Genomic DNA, 24949 nt, shown 5'->3' on the forward strand with positions numbered 1-24949 from the left:
TTGAACAAGTAGAATTCATGTGCTTTTTAAATGAATTTTTAAAATAAAAATATGCAAAACTATCCTTTTTTCTCCTGTACCTTTAAATCTCTTCATGGGAAGGTAACTATTCTTCTCCTGATGTTGGGGGGAAAGATGCAGACCAGACAGTCTGCATGGGAATACTCAACATTAGCATCCTTCCATGTATACCTAAGTTCCTAAAAAGGGGCAAAAGAGAGCTGATTGCAGGGGACATTTTATATCCCTGGTATAAGTCATAGTTTGGCAGGGGATGTCAGGAAGTCAAAAGTCAAAATAAAATAGAATATATAAACAAGTAACTACAAAGAAGAATACAAGTAATATCACAGACTACAGATCCATGATGTGTTTTTAATTTCTAATCACTCAGATGAGCTATGGAGAACCACTGTATTCACCCATAAAGTATCCTTGAGAGTCAGAGGCAGAATTCTAAGCTAAATAAATCTCTGATCTAACCCTTTCTTAGAAAGGGTGGCCTTTCTTAAATTAGGACAACAATAAAGACCAAAAAATAAGTTGATACAGAGCCAAAGACCGTAGAGAAATAGACACAAAAATCAATCAAAATTTAACTAAAGGTGAGTGCTAACAAAAACAATTGGAAGTGAAACTTTATGTAGGAAACTGATACTGAATAGATATAGGAAAAGCTGAAAAGAGGAGATGCCAAGTATATTGTGAGAGAGGAGCCAATTATGAGAAAAGAGTGTGGATATAATTTGGGTCATAACAATGGTTAGGAATTGGTGAGCCATCAACTGATAAGCTGGGTCTCCTGAGATAAGGCAGCCTAGCACTGCCTACACATCCACTTTATTTGCTGAAGACCAAGTGAAAATAGGAAGGAATCCAAAGAAAACTAAAAGGGACCAGAGAAGGGTAGATATTCTAAAACAATCTAAATGAATTAAAGATGGAAAATCTGGTTTAAAGACAGCAAAGACAAAGAAGGAAAGATGCACAGATGAAATCTAATAATAAAAACAGTACACAAATTCTTAATAGAAAGGATGAGAGCAGAACAAGGGCATGAGGACAAAAGAATTAAACCTGCAAAACCCATAATACAAGGAGTTTGAGGGTTTGGGGCAAGAAAACAAACAAACAAAGAGTGTGAATCATAGGGAACACAGCCTAGCTTTATGAAGGAGAGAGGACTTGCTGGCTGGGTATTTCTTTTTCTAAACTTCATGGGTCAGGAATTGAGCTGAACACAGTAGAAAATGCCAGGAACACACCAACTTTCTTATCTGCCAACACTGTTACAGCCTCTAAACCTGGGCAGTTTCATGGGTGGTCACCTCATACATTTGCACAGGACCCTGGGCTTGGTTTAATGCTCTACTGTTGCCATCTTGAAATTCTTAGTAATCTACAAACAAGGGGCCTGCATTTCCAATTGCACCAGACCCCACAAATTATATAGTTGATCCTTCAATACACTCAGATTGTAAATAACTTCACCACTATTAGCAAAAGGTCTTTTTTTCCCCACCTCTGAAATAACAGACAAATCTGGAGAGAGACTAAAGCAAGAACAAGGACAATCCATTCACCTCCATTCTCTGCAAGATCCCCTTCCTGTGTTCCCTGTTGACTGAGCTTCCCCCAGTCATCCTGCCCCAGGACAGCAGACACATGTTTAAAGAGGATGTGCCTTAACAGCAAAAGCTGCCTGGTCAGAGTCCACTAAGCAATGAGTTCCTCCAGAGAGGTCACTACATGTTAACAAAGTCCTTCTTTGGTCAACTGACATCTCTAATCTTTCCATATTAAATCACCTTTCTTCTTGCAGAATGAATGTGATGAGTAAAGAGCTACACTATTAAATAGGAGAGTGGCCCTTCAAGGCTTAGGAGAATTATAGATTTCTTATCCCAAAACATTATGAATAAGCAGAAAATTGTAGGACAGATACATGTACATAAAAACATTCCTAATAGCTACAATTTCTTTATTCTTTTATTTAAAAAGTCTCCTTCTGTTGCCAGACACCGTCAGGCACTGAGGATTCAAGGGTGAATAAGATAGACACGGTTTCACATTAAGGCAGGAGTTGCTGGTGTCATAGTTCCAATACCTGGAAGGATCAATCTGCAGGAGAATAAAAAAAATTAAAAAGAATAAAACCGACACACGGAAGAAGAGGACTGAGAGGGGAGTGGGATGGTTCTGATGGCTTTTGAGTTCCTAGTCTCAATTGTCCCTGAGACCCAGGTTCTGTGAGCCAATAATGTCCCTTTTTTGCCTTAACTGGTTAAAGAAAAAAAAGACATGGTTTCTACTGCCATGGTGGCTAGAGTCCAGGGTAAAACTATGAGCCAAGACCTGTGCTAAGTACTTCAAGAACATGTCATCTCCCTTCAAACACACCATGGGGTTGATGATTATCATTCTCACCTGTATAGAGGAGAGAACTAAGGTGGAGAGAGGTTAAGTTTCCTTCCCAAGGCCATGCAACTATCAGGAAGTAGACCTAAGATACTAATCCAGTATACCCGACTCTAAGTCTTTCTGGTGCCTGAAAATATTAGGGTAGGTCTCCTTGAGGTGATAAATCCAAAAATGTTTTAGAGACTATGTCTGAGAAGCCTCGATATCTGAAGAAGAGGTGTTGAGATGGAGGGATTAGAAAAGGTCCCCCAGACAGAAGGGACTCTATGAACAAAGGCATTGCAGTGGAAACGACATGCTGTAAGGACCCACAAAGCAGGATTTGGGAACTATTAAAGATTTTTCACCGGGGAGAATATGGATTTATATTTTTAGAAAGATTATTCTAATGACTTTGCAGAGTGAAGACTTGAAAGAAATAAACATTGAGTCTGAGAGGCCAGTTAGGAGGATACTGTGATCATTCGGACAAAGGGCAATGATGACCTTAAGTTGGGCACAGGTCGGAGGGATAGGGAGGAAAGGATGGATTTGAGAAATGATTTAGAAGGTCAAATAAAAAATCCTTGATGACTAACCACAAATGGTAAGTAAGGAAAAGAGAGAAGTCAAAGGTGATCCCCCAGGTTTCTGGCTTGGGTAATTGGGCAGTTGGTGATGCCCCCAACTAAGCAAAGAGATACAAGAAGAGGAGAAATTTTCATGAGGAAAGGCAATCTGTTTTGTGTTGGACATGTTGAGTTTATCTAGGTCCAGATACTGAGCAGGCAATTTCTTCTATATCTGAAGCACAGTGGAAAGATCTGGATTGAAGAAATAGATGTAGAAGTCATCTATAAATAAAAATGGCATTTGAAACCATAAAATGAACTAACCCAGAAATAGTGTGTAGAGAGAGAAGAGCAGGAACAGCAACATTGAAGAGGCAGGTAGAGCAAGAGGGGCCCTAGGAGGAAATAGAATAGAAACCCTAGAAGCATCCAAGGAAAACCAGGAGAGTGCTGACCCAGAGGTCAAGGGTCTAAGGAGTTTCATGAAGGCAATGATCAACAATGTCAAATGCAACATAAAGATCCATTAACAACAAGTTTGAAAAATAGTCATTGGATCTGGCAATGAGGTCATCAGTTATAACCTTAGCAAGGACAGTTTCAGTAGACAGGTGGGGGTGAATGTCACATCTCTGAGGAATGGATGGGAAGTTAAACAGTAAGAGACAATGAGTGCAGCCTACCATTTTTGAGAAGTCTAGACAAGGAAAGTAAGAAAAAAAGATAGTGGCCATTGGGGGTAATTGGAGAAGGATTTACAAGGATAGGAGAGACTTAAATGGGTATCTATAGGAAAAGGAGCTAGTGGAAAGGGACAGACTGACTAAATAGAACATGGTCCCTGATAAGGAAAAGAGATTGGGATCAAGGATAGGAGGCAGTTCACCTTGATCTGATTCTTGAGGAAAAGCCATGGCTGGGGTGAAGTTGTAGCTAAGTCTGCAGAGACAGAAGGTAGCCATCCAGAGGAACCCTTCTGGCGGCATCAATATTCTCTCTGAAGGTAGAATAATCAACCATCCCAGCTTGCCAGGGAATGAAGACTTTCCCAGGATAGATGGCCAGCCTATTGTCAGCTCAGGAAGATGCCTTTCCTCCCCTGAACTGTTCCAGATCTTATTCTCTGGATCACAAAATTGGGAACTTAACCATGCCTCCTTATTTCTTGTTTTGCCTCTGTCTGGTAATCTTGTCTCCCCACTTAGGGGTAAGCTCCATGAGGGCAGCATGTCTGCATAGTGAAAAGACATTGGAAATTAATAAATTCCTATTGCTTCATGGGAAGATACTTCCCAACAGAGGCCTGACAATAAGTTACCTTCTGTGGACCTTCCTAAAAGTAGGATCAGAGAGGCCCCTTCCAGGGAATTTTTCCAAATTATAAAGAACTATCAGCCCTTCACTAGAGCCAGCAGAAAACCTCTCCCTCACCTCAAACCCTGCTCTCACCTTCTTTATGTGAACAAGGGAAGTAATAGCCGCTCTCATTAATCAAGAGTTTACCAAACACCAGGTGTTTTGCAGCAACACTGTGAGGCAGGTATTATTCCCATTTTACAGATGAGGTGACCAAGGCTCAGAAAAGGTAAGTAACTTAGCCAGGGTCACACAGCTTGTGAGCAACAGAGCCAGATTCAAAGGCAGGTCCTTCGACTCCAAAGCCCATGGTCTTCACCACCATCAAGGTGGCCTCCTAGCCTGGTGGCCATTTCTCCCACATGTAGCCCCCAGCCGTCCTATGTCTGATGCAACCATTCACTCTCCCTCCAGCATCACACACTATATTTTAACTCCTGCCTTCTTTCTTCCTTTCAAATTGACCTCCTTCCTCTGAAATAACCAACTGCCACCAGGTGTCTCCCCTCTTATTAGTGAGCAGCACTTGGCTCTATTACAAGTCAGAGGCAATGCAGGCAGCATGGAAACCCGTCCTAGATTAATTACACAAATTCCCATTACTGAGCTATCACTATAGCCCGAGGATGCCCAGATGAGAACATCATGCAAAGGGTACAACACAGGTACACAATGACAAGGCAAAATCTGAGAGGCTCACATGAAGTTCTAGGCTCAAAGGATTGCATTGTGTCCATTGGGGAAAAAATTATGAATGATTCCTTTGTGACTTCTACAAGTAATATGGAAAGAACCTGGGTTTTCTCTCATCTGTACTAAATGAAGGTTAAACATAGGTCAGGGAATGTACCTCAAAGGCTACCTAATGTCTTTTCCATCATTGTGTTTTCTGAGCCTGTAAGAAACTGTTTGAGCCCCTGAATGGATTTATAGTAATTCAGAAGCTGACCCCAACTCATCAATATTAAAGAAATTTGCTAAATTGGGGGGAGGGAGAAGGACGTGGGTAGAATTCTAATTTAGTCTATTTGTGGCAATATTTAAAACCACTTTGGGACATGGAACATTAGACATTTTTAGCATTTGAGAGGCCATAATTAGATTATTAATTGGTTTTTCAATTGTTTGACCTGCCCCATTTGTTCATCAGGCAATAAATGCTCTGTGGCAGCAGTATTCCACATTCAGGAAGGATATTCCTCATGGAATAAGCTGTTACAATCCATTTCTTTGAGGATCCATGCATGAAGAATGAATCATGTTTCATAATTTGAAAGGGGATGTGAGAGTCAGAGGAGGCCAAGAAACAACGAGAAATTAGGATCATGACTTCCTTTCTACAGCCCATTCATTCTTCACGTACATGACGCGGGACAGAGCTCATCTGCCTTTATCCGGGAAGACTTAAAACGCCACAGCTTGACAGGTGGGATCTATACTTCACTCCAGGGATGCTTTCTCTGCCCTTATTTACCCTCACATCCTACTTCTCACATTCCTGGTCTAAAAGCAAATGTCTACAGAAAAATCCCTACGTATTTTATTGGCAAGACCAGCCTTGAAGGCAAAAAAAGAGAGAAAGAAGAAATGAAACAAAATTAACAGTTTCTTTGATTTCTTTTTGACCAATAACGTGCCTTCCTCTAGGGGCAGTCTGATTTCTCTTAGGTGGTGAGAAATTCAGGGGTAACACAAGTTGTGTCCAAATGAACTCTTGCAAAGACAGAAAATGCACCTAAATTGAAGACAAGTTTCTAATCCTTGCTGTGTTAAGAGTTGCACCTGGCCTAGTCCCTGTTTCAACTGTTGATTTTGCTCCTCAGGTGCTGAGGATTGAACTAATTATTTGCCTCACTTCATGGCCCAAAACTGTCATTGGTTTCAGGTGATTATTGAATATTTGGGTATTGATTTTTTTTTTTATCCCACCAACTCTGAGTCATTTATAACTGTTATATCAAAGAGGAGGGCGACCATTCCCAGACATGATTCTCAATGTCCAGGGAATGTCAAAATTCTGTCAAAGGACCTATAAAACGTCTTCAGATGAAAATATCCAAGACAGGAGGTTCCCATTCCAAATGACCAGGAGGCAGATCCTGACAACTGGGGCCAGGGCAGGGGGGACTCTAAGGTGCTACCAGGCCACTCTAAGGTGCTACCAGGCCACTCACAGGACTCTAGGGCCCTGAACAGCATTAGTTTTCTTAAAAACAAAACAAAACAGAAATCTGAATCATTTGTGTCTTGAGATCAAGATTGATCACAATTTTTCCAACATGTGAAAAGACAAACTGCTGGGCAGGCTACCAGCCTAGCCAGGCCTGCGTGTCTCACATTCCCAGGAAGCCCCTAGGTCACGGCGCCACAAAGCTCCTATGGCAATAATTCTTCTCTGCTCTCCTGGGGCAGGAAGTGGAGCAGACCCCTCTGTCTGGCTTCTCCCTAGGTTCCTCGCCCTTCAGCATTCCCAGCTTCTCACTGACACCTTCTGCTCTCAGAACGGCCCTCAACCAGCTCTTCAGTCAAATTGAACAGCCCCCTAAACTGGATCCTCAACCAAGCACAGATGAGAAGGGGGAGGAAAGAAAACAGACAGGTGAGGGAGGAAGTGGAGGGTTCTTCTGAAGACTTTTATGGTTCCTTTGACAAGAGATTAATAGTGTTCCCTGAGGATTAAAAATAACATGCACAATCGGGCCCCCTCTTTAACATACCATTTATGAGCCGCATATAAACAGCACAGAGCCTGAAAGACTTTCTGTCAACTTCGCTGTTCTCACCAGCAGCAACACCCTCCCACTATACAGACGAAACTCCCAAAAGTCAGGGAGGTTAAGAAACAGAGTCAAGGGACTCCCCTGGTGGCGCAGTGGTTGAGAATCCGCCCACCAATGCAGGGGACACGGGTTCGAGCCCTGGTCCAGGAAGATCCCACATGCCGCGGAGCAACTAAGCCTGTGTGCCACAACTACTGAGCCTACGCTCTAGAGCCCGCGAGCCACAACTACCAAGCCCGCACGCCTAGAGCCCCTGCTCTGCAACACAGAGAAGTCACCGCAAGGAGAAGCCCGTGAGCCACAACTACTGAGCCCGCACACCACAACTACTGAAGCCCGTGAACCTAGAGCCCGTGCTCCGCAACAAGAGAAGCCACCACAATGAGAAGCCTGTGCACCACAACAGAGTAGTCCCGGTTCACCGCAACAAGAGAAAGCCGGCATGCAGCAACGAAGACCCATTGCAGCCCAAAACAAAGAAATTTTTAAAAAAAGACAGAGGCAAGAGAGGTGAGGGCCTCACTGTAACTTGTGCGCAGAACCAGAATCCAAACACAAGTTTACTCCGAATACATCATTTGTCCAGCCACTCAACCAAACTGAGCGTCAGACTCATCACAGCAGCTTTTTAAGATCATGAATTCTCAATCCCACCCGCCCTGCCTGCTAAGTCAGAATATCTGAGAATAGGATCCAAGAACCTGGGTCTTTCTAAGCCTCCCAGCTGACCCTTGGACAGCTGCTTTCTCCTGTTCACTATTACAGGTCATTACTGGCTTCTTACCTGTCTTATTTGCACGACCAACTAGCCTCCTCTTGAATCCTCTGTACCATCAGCCCACACAGGCGGGCACCACATATACGCTCAACACCTGCTTGTTACAGGGAATTAAGTTTGTTCTAAATTGCTTGTCATTGTTTTTTTTTTAATCCTTTTCATCATCATGAAAAGCAGAATTATATTTCAGTAAGGTTTTGCCTATAAAAAAATTTACTGAGAAGTTTTTATCTTTACCAAATGAGAATAAGTACACACATGGGTTCCAATAAGAATATGTTTAATTTCCTCTTTTTTAAAAAAAAATACACTTCCTGATTCTGTGGAAAGATAGCTCATAGTCCTAATGCTTTTTCACAGCTTCTTCTGAGCAAACTCATTCACACAGGGGATAGATTACCAGTCTTTTCTTATGATGTTTCTTTTGGCCATCCTCCACTGAATTTAAATGGGGTCATTATTTTAAGCGGGAATAAAATTATTTTATACACCATGACTCAGAGAGACCTTGTTTCCATTAAAATTCTCTTTCTAAGCAATAAAAATGGATTATAACACAATGGTTTGTGCAATATTTCCCAAGACACCTCAGTCCAAATGTCACGCACACCAAAATTTTTCTCTTTTCCACCACAGACTGCTGTTAGAAAAAAAAAAAAAAAGCAATTGTGTTTTTCTTTTTTTTCCGGCCCCCCGGCATGTGGGATCCTAGTTCCCTGACCAGGGATCAAATCCGCCCCCACTGCATTGGAAGTGCAGAGTCTTAACCACCGGCCAGCCAGGGAAGCCCCTCAATTGTGTTATTTTTAACCCTCCTGGTTTTCTTGTTCTTACCTAAGAGCCTTACTTTGGAGATTGGTGTCCACTGGCAGAGTCCTGGCCAGATGACCCTGGTCTTTGCAGGAGAGAGAAGTACCCCGTATTCCCTAATCTGTGGCCGGGCAGCCACACTGGGAAGCTGAAGCCTCCTTCTTCCGGGTTGTTCCACACCCCAATGGCCTCCAGGTGTCACAGCAGAGTGTGGTGGGCGGGCCTGGGGCCGGCTCACCTGCAGGTGGTTGCCAATCAGAACAATTTGAGGAGCTGTAGGAAGGCTCTCCCAGGGTCATCATGGTGGACTGAAAAGTGCATGGCATTGTTCCTGGGCTCAGAAGACGTGGATAATCCTTCTATCACGGCAACACCAGGAAGGGCATGCAGACAGAGCCCATTGCCAGAAAAAAATCACCTCTCTCTGAGCCTCTTGTGAACATGTACAAAGTCCAAAGAAAGACGCAAAACTTTCTTTTCTTTCCCTATCAGGACATGTCTCAGTTCAGCAGTCCCTTCTTTCTTTTTCTACTCCTTTGCCTCACATTACTGTCCCGGCTCCCTCCTGCCACTGCACGTTGTGCTTTGGTCCAGGACAGACCTCAGAGAAGCAAATGTGGATTGATATGTTCTTCAGACTAGATCGTTTGGAAAACCACAAACCCTCCTACTTATATTGATCAGCTCTTGTAAATTAGCTTAACACGTTGTTTTGCCAAAAGCTCTTACCCCACCATCCCTGGTCGGATCAGATCAGGATGCTATGGTCTTAAGTGCAGCAGAAAAACATTTGGCCCTAAGTCCCCATCAGTAGATGTTAAATTTAGTGGGTTATTTCCCTTATACAACACCTACTACTTTTAACATTAATAATTACAATAACTAGCATTTATTGAGTACTTTGTTTCTGACACAGTGTAAGTCATTTATCAACTCTTTTAAGCCTTACAACAATACTAAAAAACATTTTATAATGATCTAATTTCACTGATAAAGGAGGAGAGAGGTTAATTTGCCCAAAGCCACAGTAAATGGTGGCACCAGGATTCGAACCAGACAGTTGGGTTCCCCAGCCCATATCTCAACCACCATATTTGACTGCAGTGAGACTACATGTAACCAAAGGGTATAAAGGTTCAGCTATGCAAGATGAACAAGTTCTCAAGACCTAATGTCCAGAATGGTGACGATAGTTTAACTATACTGTATTGTACACTTGAAATTTACTGAGTATAGATCTTAGATCTTTCCATACACACAACACACACACATTCATACAAATAGTAACTATGTAGAGGTGATCAATATGTTAATTAGCTTAATTATGGTGATCATTTAACAATGTATGCATAGATCAAAACATTGTTATACACCTTAAATATATACAGTTTTTATATGTCAATTATATCTCAAAGCTGTTTTTTAAGAAAAAGGAAAGAAAAAAATGGATGATTTTATTAAACAAAAATTCTCCAAATGTTAACATTTACCATAGTGGCTTTATACACAAATTTTTTTTGAATTTTTGAATTTTATTTTTTATACAGCAGGTTCTTATTAGTTATCTATTCACACACACACACTTTTATTTTTCTGAACCATTTTGGAATTGAACACATGATGTCCCGTTATCCTTAAATGCTTCCATGTGTGTTTCCTAAAACCAAGAACTGTCTCATGATAACCATGATACTATTAGTAAAATCAGGCAATTAACATTGATATAATACTATTATCTAGTCTACAGACCCTATTCAGATTATTCCAGTTGTTCCAATAATAGCTTTAATAACAAATTTAAATCCCTGTGTTAAAAAAAAAAGACTACATGTAGCCAGCCAATATTTTAAAACAGGATCAATAGAAGTTGCGAATCTGTGAATTCAAATACCAGGAGCTGTAATGCCTGGAGTTCCCCAGGCTGTGTATGTGACCATGGCTCCATCGATGCCATACAGGCAGGACAGTGCAGATCCAACAAGATGGATGCAAAAAGATGGATGAAATGATTTATCAGACACTACACTACTTCATGTTATAAAAATCATAAATTCCTTGGAATAAAGATCATTTATTACTGAGCACAAAATATCCACTGTGTAGGGGAGAGAAAAAAAAGGCATAACAAGACCAAACGGGTTCAAAGAAAGAAATGGGTATTTTTAAAAAGAGTTGTTGCATCAGCTCATCTGTAGTTTGTAAAACAATGTTATAGCAAATCCTGATAAATTATTTTGCCACACCCCATCAACAGGTCAATAAGAATTTTCCAACAAATACAAATCAGATTTTTTAAATATTCTGCATGATATCAATTTTTAAAAATTAAGTATGCAGTACAAATGTTTTTGAGTGCAAAAATGGATAGGTGAAATGTCTTGTGTTTATTTCATTAACTATTTAGTGTTATAAAATGTGTGTTTATGTATGTGTCTAACTTTAGAATAAACCCAGATGTTTCTGATGAACCCAAAACGATAGAATTGCAATAGACTTCACACAACAGACTTACACAATATATTTATATTAAATACAAGATTTTCTAAGACTCATGCTTTTAAAGCTGATTTATATCACAACATATCCAATTTCATAAATTCTGTGCCTTACCTTTTGTGCTAAAACAAGGCAGGTTCCAAATATTCCAAATATATGGTTTCCCACTGTAGTTTAATAAAGGCTACAAACCTATCAGATTTCCTCACAATTAATCAGCAGCGTACTGAAGGATTTTTTTCCCATTAGAAACAAAGTCAAAAAGCTTATATATCTACACATAACTATACATCTCCTTTGTTCCTCACTTGAATGTAAGCTTCTCTGGAGTATGGTGGCTTGTACAAAGCAGCAGCTCAATAAACATTAGTTGACTAAATAGGGCTCTCTCTTTTGACCCCACCCTACCATAGGCACATAACTACTAATAGCAAGTACCAGTAGGCAACTAGCTTGGAGGCCGCCCACACCCCTGTCCCTGGAGAAATGAGTCAAAGTGTAATCACCTGAGCAGAATCTATTTTATTGCAAAGAGTCATCACCTGATTCCCTTGAACACAAATAATTCAGTGAATTCCTTAGGCTTTCGAGGGAGTTCATAAAGTTACACGAGGTGCCATGAAATTTACTGGCCACAGTGAACTTATTCTGGTGCCAAAGCTCCTTTCGTAAAAGAAGCTGTACATACAGAGCCAAATTCCCATTCTTGTTTCCTGTTGGTTCTCTTCCACGCTAGCCACCTTCAACCCCATGAAAGCTGAAGGACCCTACCACAAAATCAGCCCCCTTCTGGCGGCTGTCCCCAGCCCCCCTTGCCTTGGAGCTGCTCCCATTCCTGTAGTGGAAAGTTGGCCTTTTGTTGCCTACAGATATGCCCTTGGTCGGTTCTTAACCCTGTACCTCCCAGGACAGCGGGAAGCTCAGGTGTTAGCAGTTGCTCTTGGAAGATCATTCCTTTAGTTCTGTTCAGAGTCCAGTTGGTTGAGTCGCTTTACAATGATGCTGTTGATTTTCTTAAGATCATCTATGTCCCTTCCCTCAGCTGCTAGTCGTCTTGACACATCTTCCATCTTGTTGCCAGTTTGAACTTTAAAATGAAAAACAGACAGTGTTACACTGGTTTCCAGTGTGTTCCATCGGGACTCGGCTGGAGAGCTGAGAGGCCCTCGTGGCAAATCCCCTGCTCCAGTATCCCACGCAGCCCAGAAGCCCAGAAGAGAAATTGATGAAGGCTGAAGTTACCTATCAAGTGAATTATTTTTACGACTTCTTGGTGAAAGACTTAACTACCTTTTGCAGACTCCACACAGATTTTCGCTAAGAAAGACTTTGCTGTGAGCAAACAAAGGAAACCACCAGCGTCTGACTATCCCCACAGAAGTGACTGTTATGTTGTCTCATTTTGAGACCCGTTCTCAGAAAAGGTTTTTCACTCCACATGTGGGAGGTGGGATATTTTGGGTTCCAGACTACTTTGATATACACAGCTCTCCTGGCTCTAAATGACCAGCCCATAATGAATGTATAATAATTCCCCTCAGACCACCCTGAGAGCAGAGAGTCCATATTTCCAAAATAAATAGAACCCCTGGTTATTGAGTAGGTCAGGGAATGGAATACTCTGAGGTCTGCTTATGAGTTAAAATGTCCAAGAAAAGCAGCACAAAATCAGTATCTAACATGTGAGCACCTTATCATTTCCATTGCAGGCAAGTTTTTTCCGAGATATCTTTCAGGAACTAATGATGGTGGTAACTTGCTACTGGGTTTAGCCAAAAACTAACGTGGGAAAGTGTTAGAGCCTCACCTTCCAGGCTTGGGACAAACTGTTGCCCAGAAGCTGCCTTTCCCCCATATCTGAAAAATTATGTTGGATGAATTATGGTCCAAGACATGACAGAAAGGTTTTAATTGAGCTTTGATGCAGAGCCAGGCAGAGATACCACTTGCTTCTGGAGAAAAGTGTGAAACAAATAAATCCAGAGCATGGGACATACTTCCCCTCTTGGGAACCTTCTACGTTAGTCAAACACAGAAGGAAGTAGCAGCCATATTGGACTAAGGCTGTTCCACAATACAGTGGTTCCAAGTTAAATTCCAAAAGAGAAAAATGTTTCTATATGCAAAAACATTAGAGAAAAATCATGCCTGACCTGCCTTTTGGAAATTCACAAGAAGTAAAATAAAATACCTTAAGTATTACTAACCCAGCAATTCTCAAACTCATTTGACCATAGAACCCTTTTTAAAATTAAGGCAATACTTAATCACATCCCACATATCTACATTGCTTGGCCACTGGAAACTGCTACAGAGGCAGGTAGGCACCCACGGTAACCTATCCTTGCTGTCCGTTATTCCTCTTTAGGACAGGGATTGTGACAAAAACACAAGGTCCAACAGTTTATTCAAGGTAATCAGTATAAAATAGCCTTATTTCTCTTGCATAAAAATGTCAGGGTTATAAAGAATATAAGTTCTTACACTTCAGTTAAAATGACACAAATTTGCACTGAACCCCACTGACAGCAAAAAGGTTTCCTTGTTAAAGATGAGCACAGGCCAAGTTCATTTATAGCTGCCTGTGCCAACTCTGGTCTTAGGTTGGGTTAAGGTTTATCTGAAAACCACAGGAAGCCTTTATTATTACTTCAACACAGGCAGTGGAGGGCCAGTGAGGTCTGCAGACAGACAGCTCAGGGTATGAATCCCAGTTCTGCTTCTGACTAGCTGGATAAATGTGGAGAGTTAAACTCTCTGGGCCTTAGTCTTTCATCAGTAAAATAGAAATATTAGACACTACCTTGAAGGATAGAGTAAGGACTTAAGATAATGAATTTAACGTGTCTGGCAAAGAGTAATTGTCCAATAAAAAGACACTCTTCTTTATTCACATTTTCTTTTTTTTTCTAAGATTTTTTTGATGTGGACCATTTTTTTTTTTAAGTCTTTATTGAATTTGTTACAATATTGCTTCTGTTTATGTTTTGGTTTTTTGGCGGCAAGACATGTGGGATCTTAGCTCCCCGGGATCAAACCCACATGCCCTGCATTGGAAGGCAAAGTCTTAACCACTGGACTGCCAGGGAAGTCCCTTCTTTCTGTTTCTTGATATGACTTTGCCCTCAATATAAAACACTAGAAGCAAACATAAAATAAATCTTATTCATACAATGGGGTGTAATATGGTGATAAAGTGAATAGTCTTTGATGTCAGGCAGGGGTGTCTCTGAGCCCTGATTAGGCACCATTGCCTGTTGGCCTTGGGCATATTAATTAATCTCTCTAAGCTTCAGTTTCAGCATTGATAAAACCAAAATAACAATAGGTCCTACACCATAGAGTTGTTATGAGGTGGTGAGCAAACAGACATAAATGCTTAGCACAGTGCCTGGGACAGAGTGGGCACCCAATACATAACATTTTTAATTATCATTGCCCTAAATCTTACTACCTATTTTCCCACAAAAAACAGCAGTCCCTTTGGGGTGCTTCCAAGTTGGTAGGCATACCTAAAATTTCTCAATAGTTTAACTTAGTCATTTCCTGGGCAGGTGAGGCAGGATGATATTTGGAGCAACAACTTATGTGGTATAACATTTCAGAAGAGTAATCCGTGTGCTCTTTCCTGCAGGTTCAGGGCCAACCCTCCTCCAAAGAATAATCACATGCAAGGGCACCACTATTGTAAGGAGAGTTCACGCTGTAGCTTCTAAGTGCAAAAGGGCATCAGCAGGGTGACAAAGAAGCAATTAAACATCACCGCTTCGCGCCAGCTCTAAAACCTATACCAGGAAAAGACCTTTAAGCTGGAAGGGAGACGAAGTTTTGGGGAGGAAAAGGGGTTAGAAGCTGTAAGTAAGAGTCATGCCCTCTGCCCACTTCTCATCACCACCACTGCTACCTCCACTGATCCTGAACGAATCTGAAATAGAGGCATTTCAGAGCCATGGGATCCACCGCTCATTTAGGAGTTCTGAAGGCTACAAGGCCTGCAGGGCAGAAGAAATGACAGTGTGGTGGATCCAGGCAAAAGGGTATAAAGCGCAACTCCTTCTCTCAGGCTCCGTCCACTCTTAAGAGGGGTGGGAGGGAACTGAAGTAACCCCAGATGGTGGTCTGCAGGGGACAGCTCAGGGAGGATGCTGGTGGGCTTTCCTGAAAGGGCAACGTGCCTCAGCATGGACAGCACCCCTCCCCGATCTGAGGCAGAGAGGAGAGTGGCACCGAGACCTCAGGGGATCTCTTGGCTGAAGGGGTGTGTGGGAAAGCCTGGGTCACCACTCAAGGGTGGACACGCAGGGCCCAGGCCAAGGGCAGGCAGGACGCCAGCCTGGGCGGTGTCAGACAGGAGCAGTCTCCTCCCATCCCAGCACTGCCTCTGGGCCCTGGCACAAGCCCAGTTAGTGCTTCTAATGGATTTCAGGGAAGCCAGGGAACCTGGAAGAGGGGGTGAACCTGACTGTGACTGAAAATTATAGACCTGAGTTCATGGAGAACCCATGTGTTGGATGAAGAAAACCCCGAGTTAGCTAGAATAAGCTGCCTACCATTGGCAGCTAGGGCCTCCAGATGAGAAATTAAAGCATGATAGAAACATTTAATGTCCATGTTTGCGAACTCCTGGCACTGAGGGCTTATGTGTGCCCCAGCGACCCGGCCCAGAGCAGCAGGTACCCTAGGCATTCACGCCCCCTCAGCCTTCAGCGGCAGCACTGACTGCCAGGAAGCACTGCCTCGTTCCCGGAGCAAAGCTAAACAACCAGCTACAAAGTAAGTGCACAGCAGTGATGAAAAGTGTGTCGATGGTACTCACCTATCAGAAATATCACAAAGGAAACCAGTGCCAGGCTGACAATCAGCACGATGATCAGCCCCACCAAAAACAGACTGTGGTTTCCATTTCCTGAGTTAGTGCCGACGTCCGGGATTTTCTCCTCTAGAGCTAATGTGAAACAAACAACAACAAAGACAAAAACTCCTCAGCATTAAAAAAAAAAGAGAGAGAGAGAGAGAGATGTAAGGGATATGCCCATTTTCCCTCTGATCACTCTGGAAAGAGACTTATGTTTGAGGAATGTCTTTGGATCGGGTGCTCTTTGAGAGTTTTTCACCTTCTTCTATATCAGTATCCAAAGAACAAGTCAGGTCAAGCTATCTCCTCAGCCCCTATTTGGAAAATTCTTTGAAGACCGTGTTAACACTGATGTAGCCAGACTTGGATTTTTCTTTTGCTTGGGGGAGGGTGGTGGTGGGTGGTGGGCAGGGAATAAAGAAGTTAAGTGTTCCGAGTGCTGGAGGCTCTATTGCCCTTTTCCCAAAGTGAGCCAAGGATAAAACACAGCTGGCTGTGGGTCGCTTACTCTGGGTGAAAGGCTGAACACTCTGCGATATCTCCCAGAAAACTTTATTTCCTATAAAAATAACCAGTTATGGGCTTCCCTGGTGGCGCAGCGGTTGAGGGTCCGCCTGCCGATGCAGGGGACACGGATTCGTGCCCCGGTCCGGGAAGATCCCACATGCCGCGGAGCGGCTGGGCCTGTGAGCCATGGCCGCTGAGCCTGCGCGTCCGGAGCCTGTGCTCCGCAACAAGAGAGGCCATAACAGTGAGAGGCCCGCATACCACAAAAAAAAATAAATAAATTTAAAAAAAATTTTTAAAATAACCAGTTATGCTTATATCCATTTAAACAACAACATCAAAATGACCCTGATGTGATTTGGTTTCTAAAAGCTGTTTCCAGGATGGACACGCTCTGGAAGCAAGGTTCTCTTAAATGTTTTACCGTTGAACTGAAATGCAACCATGCTTATAAAACAGCTTGGTTCACCCAAACCATGAATTGTCTGCATTTGGTCACTGTTTTGTAAGGCCTATTTGCCTAATAACACCTAATAACACCCAAATTAAATTGAAAAAAATACAGAAACTTGCGGTAATGGAGATCCTTGAATTGCCTTCTGTAATCCCTCCTACTTTGTATCAGTCCCACACCCTCTGCTACTTGGTTATGGAGAGGTGGGGGCTTAGGTCCTGTGCTTTATAGGGACATCCTGTGTCACACCCTCCAGAGCTTTTCCTTCCTAATCATAGCCACGGCATAAGCTGGCACCCAAACACCTGCATTTATTGAGACTGACTGCAGTAAAAACAGGTGAAAACCTGAACAAATTAAAATGAAGAGAAAAACAAGAATTCGAAAAGGATTTAGGGGGCTTCCCTGGTGGCGCAGTGGTTAAGAATCCGCCTGCCAATGCAGGGGACACGGGTTCGAGCCCTGGTCCGGGAAGATCCCACATGCCATGGAGCAACTAAGCCCATGCACCAGAACTACTGAGCCTGTGCTCTAGAGCCCATGAGCCACAACTACTGAGCCTGCATGCCACAACTACTGAAGCCCGTGCACCTAGAGCCCATGATCCCCAACAAGAGAAGCCACTGCAAGGAGAAGCCCATGCACTGCAATGAAGAGCCTCCACTCGCCGCAACTAGAGAAAGCCCATGTGCAGCAACGAAGATCCAATGCAGCCAAAAAATAATAATAAATAAAAAAAAATTAAAACAAAAAGGATTTAGAAGGGGAATAATGGACATAAAATTGGGACAGTAAGAGTTTCGAGTGCATGTGAAACAAACAGCAAGTGGGCATTTATCACCTGTGTTGGAATGTCAGTGTTTAAGCTAGAAAAGATGGGGCTCAGAATAACCTGAAAGAACTCATTTATAATATTTAGGGGACAAGATACACATGTAGTATTTAGTTAGTATTCAGCAGCTTTTTATTTTGTGTTCCCCCTCCTCTTCCTAATGCTTTAATTGAGGCAATCTGTAATCTAAAAAAATGAAGCTGACTTTTTTGCCCAACAAAATCTTAATGATTTTTTTTAAAACTAGATAAACGTGTGGAACAATCCGCTACGAAGTAAGACCTCTCTAGGAAAGTGGGCACCCTCGGTGACCTGGCTGTGGTCACTAGAAGGCACAAAAGCGGCCAGGAGGGATGAGTAAGCCTCATCTCAGCAGCCTCCACCGCTTTCCAGGGAGAGAAACTCCACAGGAAACTTCTTAGAAGTTTTAAAGACAAGAGTTCAAATCTTGCTTAACAGCCAAGAAAGCCCACAAGCCTGGCAAGTATTCAGAGAACAAAAGCAAAAATTGCCTAATACTAAACAGCATCTCTAACGCGGAGGCTTCCTAATGCCCACCCTGCCCCCAGCCCACGACTACAGGTCCAGCTCAGCATTCGCTATTTTTAGGTGGCCAAGAAGCCCGGACGGGTGGCCAAGCCTGGGAAGGCACACATACGGAACAGATGCTGCGATCCGGCAGGACAGAGGTTTAGTTTGTTTAAGTCATTTATGGAATCCACAACATAAAGCTTTCTATCTTCAGGAATGCCGCCAGAGCCGGTGTCCTGGGAAGAAGGATTCATTGTCCCTGGAAGAAAACACTGCTGTTAAACACGAGAGGCGGGGCTGGGGAGCCGGCCTTCAGATGGATCACAGCCCACAGGAAGTTGGGCTGGCATGTGAAGACCCACCCACACATACTACTGCCAAATGAAGGGCTAGAAAAGTTTAGCTGTTCCTTTTGGGGACAATATTGAAACTCTTCTTTTTGCTTTGCTTGCCTGGAAGCTCAGAGTCAAGTGTGTGTCCCAATTTTAACGCTTTAATACCCTGCTTATCTGCACTTGCTCTTTCTTCCTGCTCAGATTTCTCAATTCTGTCTATATTTACCCTGGGCCTCTTTTAATTTTTTGTGATTTTTTTTTTTTTTTTTTTTTTTTTGCAGTATGTGGGTCTCTCACTGTTGTGGCCTCTCCCGTTGCGGAGCACAGGCTCCAGACGCGCAGGCCCAGCGGCCATGGCTCACGGGCCCAGCCTCTCCACGGCATGTGGGATCTTCCCGGACCCGGGCACGAACCCGCATCCCCTGCATCGGCAGGTGGACTCTCAACCACTGCACCACCAGGGAAGCCCTGTAATTGATTTTTGAATGTTTCTCTTTATTACACTGTTCGTATTCTGGCGAGACTTCTCAAATCCCTTGTGCAAGAAGACGATGTATAAACACATAAAAAGATAAAATTAAGCTAGGCAGCCTGTGGCCATAAAAATTCTGAGAAGAAGAAAATGTTACTGTGAACCATTCTAATCGATGAGGCTTTAATACAAAACTATACTTTTTATATTCTCCCTCAATATGGTATAGGAGTCCCCACCTTAAAGGTATCCTTTCGTCATTACAGACTGGCTCTGAGACCTCAAGACAAAAATCTTAGCAAACTGAGTACGGAGATGAATACTGCAGCTGTTGGAGGCTAAACTTCAGGACCTCTCAGGTCTCTTCCTTCTGTGTTTCCTTAGAGTGCGGTCACTTACGTAATAAGTAATTCTAAAATTGTGGTTTACATTGAAGATAATATCCTCTAATGATAGCACAAGTTCAAGCTACACTGAAAAATCTGAATGGATTAAAAAGTTCTATTTTAAGATGTCTCTCTAGCACAGAGAACCTGTGACCTTTTAATTATGTGAAAAGAAGGTTCTAGGAAGACAAATTCTGATTGCTATCAAAGCTTTCTTCTTCACAGTTATCCCTTTTCATAAAATGAGTCTAATAATGGATGTGGGATTTTTTGATCGGGAAAGGACTTTAGACATGCTCTCATCTAGCCCCCATCCTTTCCACAAATGAGAAAATTGATGCTCAGAAGGTAAATGCTCAAGATCATACATTAGCTAGTTGCTGGGCTGGAAGCAGGCCTCACGCTTCAGAGTTCACTGCCCCTTCCCTTGTGTTACCTTTCTTCTCCAAACCCTTCCCGAATCCTTTGTCAAGACTCAGCTCAAACCTCACCTCCATTAAGAATCAACCCGTCTTTTCCTTGTGCCCTTGCTGGATACTGTACATTCTTCTATCAGAACATCTGTTCTATTTTATCACATTTATTTGCCTACATCTTTGATTTCCCCAATTGACTGAACACTCCATAGGGTAATCTCCAATCCTATTCTTCAAATGCCCAGTGCCAAGTTTAGAAGCCAGTGATTCATGTTAAGTTGGAACACCTAAAATATTTTATTTAGGATTTAAATCTCACTATTTCCAAAAGAATTTGAGGCAGTTAATAATAAGTACACTAACATAAAACTGAGGTTAAGAATCCTCGTGTCATATCGATCTGGACTTTAGTAAAAGCAATGCAGAAAACTTCACGTCTGCCTATATGTGGCAACACACTATTGACTTCCTCTTAACATTTTAAAATTTTCCTTTAATGCCCAGCTACAGAATGAAGGCAAATATGATTAGAGTCAGGAAAAACCAAATTCAGGGAAAAAAAGATGAACACCTATAGAAGATTTGAAAAAAAAAAAGTATCAGCCATTTACTAAACAGATTAAACTGCACACTAAAATATTAAGACCGAACAATTTCCCAGTAATAACTAAAAACCTACTAGTACTTGTAAAAAAAAAAAAAAGTTCCCCCAGAACCCTAGCTAAGAAAAACAGTGAGCTCGAAAAGCCATGAACTAGTTAAATTTTTTTTCAAAGTAAAAATCTAGAAGGGTGTTTCAGTTATGCTGAAATTTTAATTAACAAGAACACCTAACTCCCTGAATATTTTAGGTAAGATACTACCGAAGCACTTTAGATATAGATATTACTGAATTCCAAATGTACTTCATGGATCATTCCTAAGGGAATGACTTTAAGTGACAAAAAAAAAAGTAACAGCATATAGAACCGAAGGGCCTTAGAGATCAATCAAATCTCATCCTTTTACAGATAAAACCAAAAGTGTTGACTGATGCATGGTCACAGATTCCTATTGTTTTAAAAATGTTTTATATTTCATCCTCTCTTTATATATTATCCCAAACACTAATATCTGATGAGGCATAAAGGTTGTGTCCCATCATAGGATCATCGTTCCAGACACAGCATCTATTTTAGGCTTGGTGGCTGACACATGGTTCATTTTTGGATCTCTGACTTGACATTCTTGAGCCTTAGCTTCCCCTCTAGGGATGTAATTACTATTGCTTAAATCTCATACTGAGGCTTGAATCAGTGTTTACAAAGTAGAGGACTAGCTAGAAAATCATAGCTACAAAAACTTGACTTAAGAGCTGCACGACTAATAAAATCTCCAAACTACTGGCCTTGCTGCTAACTCAAAAGGTGGTTCAATGCGACATCAAACCCAGAAGCACTAACATAAAAACTTAGAGTGAACTCTGAAGTGCTCTGAATGGAAATCTCTTCATTTGAGTAAAGGCACAATGTAAATAGATACTATTTCAATGCATTTTTAATTAAATGCAACATGCAAATGAAAAATAAAGAGCCACTAGAAAAAACTGAGTTGAGTGTGGTTCACGGATGCCAAGAGCCTGCAAATGACCCTGTGAGTAAATGGATACAGGATCACATGGCCCTCAAGCCAGGACCCATAGCTGTTTGACACCCAGTTGTTGCTATCTTTGCATCTCCACATGAGAGCATCTGGGAACAACCAGCAGTGCTGAAGCAGCCAGAGTGTTACTAAATTCTGCATTGCACTAACTTGACCCTCCTTGACTGCGGTGTGCAAATTTGCTCATTAAGATTGACCAACCAAAGTAGCATCCTTTTCATGGAACCCTTTCTAATACCTTGAACTGAAACATGTAAGTAATTTTCTTTTCCTCCAGTTTAGATCAATGCTAACAGCTGATTCTTTTTGTCATTTAAGAATTCTTTGACTACCTACTAATAAATATTCTGACCAATATCATCGTCTATGAAAATTTGCTTTGCTCTTTACTTTTTACCATAGGTGCTTGGTATCAAACCAGAGAAATAACTCAAACCAGCACTGCTTGCCACAAAATAAAAATTGTTATAATAGGATTTAATTCAAAGTTAATAGGAAGCTTTATTGAGCAAGTCATGGTAATTTGTTCTATAATTCCAGTTCAGAGTCAGTGCCTCTTCACATCCAGGAAGTAATTTTTAAAATCAAGTCTAAATCATCTGTATCAAAAGTTAAAAAAGCACAGAGTAGGGCTTCCCTGCTGGTGCAGTGGTTAAGAATCCGCCTGCCAATGCAGGGGACACGGGTTCGAGCCCTGGTCCTGGAAGATCCTACATGCCACGGAGCAACTAAGCCTGTGGGCCACAACTACTGAGCTTGCGCTCTAGAGCCTGCAAGCCACAACTACTGAGCCTGCGTGCTGCAACTACTGAAGCCCGTGTGCCTAGAGCCCGTGCTCCACAACGAGAAGCCACCGCAATAAGGAGCCTGTACACTGCAATGAACAGTAGCCCCCACTCACCCCCACTCCCCAACCAGAGAAAAGCCCGCGCACAGCAACGAAGACCCAATGCAGCCAAAGATAAAATAAATTTAAAAATTAAAAAAAAAAAAAAAGCACAGAGCACATGCAACAAAAAACATCCCAGCCTCAAGAATCATAATTCAGTCTCAGTAGAGTAATAGCATGCAAATTACTTACAAAAATGTGAGCTTTGACTGCTAGGTTACCAGGAAAAACAAATTATTCAGAAGCAACTATAATGACTTTCTAGAAATTCTGTAGCTCTTTCTTTGCCTCCCTTCAGCACACAGTGCTCCTATAAGGCCCATAAACCCCAGCATGAAACTGCTGGTCTATATTTAGTGTTAACTTAGCCAAGCAGTGTAAGATTCCAAATAGTGATTTTTTTTCACAGTGCCTAAGGTTTTTAGTAAATATAGTACTGGGACTATGCTTTAAAAAGAAAAAAACCACCATGCCTTGATTTAAATGGTAACTGATGAGGTTCTGATTGGACTGAGATTTACGTCCTTATTTGGCAGATGTGTAAACTGACACAGTTCCTGCACTTCTGCCAGGAGGTGCTCTCACATATAAATATCGGGTAGCAGGCTGGAGCTGCCACTCTGACAACTAACTTGCACAGGACTCCAGTCAACAGGAAAAGAATAAGGCTGACCGTCTAACCAGGATGAGGGCAGATCAGAGGATGCCTAGGGCTTGCAGTAGCTACAGAAGCGGACTGTGTGTGGGAGATTGCATGGCTACAGACCCAGTGCCCCCATTGCCGGCAGTGGAGGCGCTTTATCTCATCAACTTTCTTTCCTTTTCAAAGGCTTTATTCTGTGAGTTTTTAATGCATCCTCCTTTCTCAGGAATGTCAGCCTCTGACGTGGTTCCCTCTCACACACGCCAAGGACCATCTGCCCTCTGGGGTACATAAAAGCAGCACAGCGAGGAGTAGACTATACCACAAGCCTACCCCCCTGACTATCTGAGCAGGATACTGAGGGTTAAGTGGTAAACGGATATATAACCCTTTATAATCCTACCCTCCATTGCCATTGCTAGACAGACATTAATTCATCCTTGAGACATACTGCATGTCAATTAGAAAATGTTTGCTCCACAAAATTCCTTTTACGTCTGTATTCAGTATGGACCTCACACTCCTTTTGGGGGAAAAGAGTGTCATCTTTCAAAGCTTCATCTATACCTGAGGACCAGTTCATGAAGAAAGACAATGTAACTAGTAACTTTTTCTTAGAAGCATATATTAAAATCTATACCAAATTTCTTGGAAAATGAGAATGTTAGCTATTATTTTAATTATCATATTCAGCTTTAATCTCCCAACTACCTCATCTGTTTTAAACCATCTATTCTTTGAAAAAATAATAGGATGGCCTCATTTTGAACATTGACTGTTTTTCTCTCTCCTGTAAACCTAACCCTTGAAGTATCAGTCACCTCCACTCCGCCTCAAAGGTGAGGAAAATGGAGACTAAGCAACTCCTCCTGCCAAAGTCTGAATTCAACCCTATTTTACACCAGTGAGGGGGATGAGATTTTTTATGGCTTATGAGCCGTTAGACTTCTGGAGGACCAGTGAAGAACAAAACAAGACAACCTACCTCATTTTATCTACTCTGTATCTGAAAGGCCACAACCAGAAGTTTTGAGTCACAAAAAGAAAATAGGTATTCTCACATGAACTGTTCAACCTGGGGATATTTTCAAGTATTTCTTGCTTTTTCTTTCAAATATTATATCTCATTCCCAGGAAATTAAAACATGCTACCAAAGACTTGAGTCAAAGATACCAGTTGGTTCAAAATTAATGACTGAACCTCGAAGAACTTACTAGGCAGGGACCATTTTAAATTCCTTTAAGCCAGAAAGATTAACCAAGAATCAAGGAATGAATTGGTCTCTCATGTACCATTTTACTGCCCTGAAGAAAACTCAAGCATTCTTTCACATTGAATCCCCAGTTATCCTGTCTAGCAACTACCCATCAATTTGACAAAAAAAGGCACCCGTCTATATAAATTTAATATACAAATTAACACTTGTTTATATCTTCTTCCTCCTAAAATCCCAGTAAAAAGGCAGAATAAAAATTATAAAACCACAAGTATAAAAATAGGAGGAAACAACATTGAGCAAGATTTCAACAAATGTATCAAACATGGGAAGGAGAGAGTGGTTGGTACCTGCCTTAGCAGACCTCCGGAGGACCATCACTGCTGAGTGAGGTGACAGACCCTGCAGAATTCAGGCAGGCTCAGGAACTGGAGGCAAAAGTGAAGTATGGAGCTAAACACAGGCAGGTAATTTCACGTTAGCTGAAAATATAATGCAATAAGAAGACTGGAAAACCATGTTACAGAAATCTCCCAAGAAAAAGAAATAAGGCCAGACACTCAACCCAGCAGCTCTAGC

At 41.9% G+C, this 24949-nt stretch overlaps 1 protein-coding gene across 1 annotated transcript; it reads right to left on the reverse strand.

The window, feature by feature from the left end:
* Positions 1 to 11337: 11337 nt before the first annotated feature.
* LSMEM1 (leucine rich single-pass membrane protein 1) lies at positions 11338 to 18671 on the reverse strand. Its single transcript, XM_082662194.1, has 3 exons — positions 18499 to 18671; positions 16009 to 16137; positions 11338 to 12279 (listed from the first exon to the last, which is right to left on the reverse strand). The coding sequence occupies exons 1-3, from the start codon at positions 18623 to 18625 to the stop codon at positions 12149 to 12151; spliced, it is 387 nt and encodes a 128-aa protein (XP_082518320.1). The 5' UTR covers positions 18626 to 18671; the 3' UTR covers positions 11338 to 12148.
* Between the last annotated feature and the right edge of the window lie 6278 nt (positions 18672 to 24949).

This window comes from Grampus griseus, assembly GCF_964374135.1.
Source record: "Grampus griseus genome assembly, chromosome: 9".
NCBI lineage: Eukaryota > Metazoa > Chordata > Mammalia > Artiodactyla > Delphinidae > Grampus > Grampus griseus.

Bases quoted from the DNA above. Each gene is read 5' to 3' on its own strand.
- LSMEM1 (XM_082662194.1), bottom strand. From the start codon at position 18,625: ATGAATCCTTCTTCCCAGGACACCGGCTCTGGCGGCATTCCTGAAGAT. The intron at 16,138-18,498 runs GTATGTGTGCCT...GTTTCACATTAG, and splicing joins CGGATCGCAGCATCTGTTCC to CTCTAGAGGAGAAAATCCCG. The intron at 12,280-16,008 runs GTGAGTACCATC...TTCATTTTAAAG, and splicing joins CTTTGTGATATTTCTGATAG to TTCAAACTGGCAACAAGATG.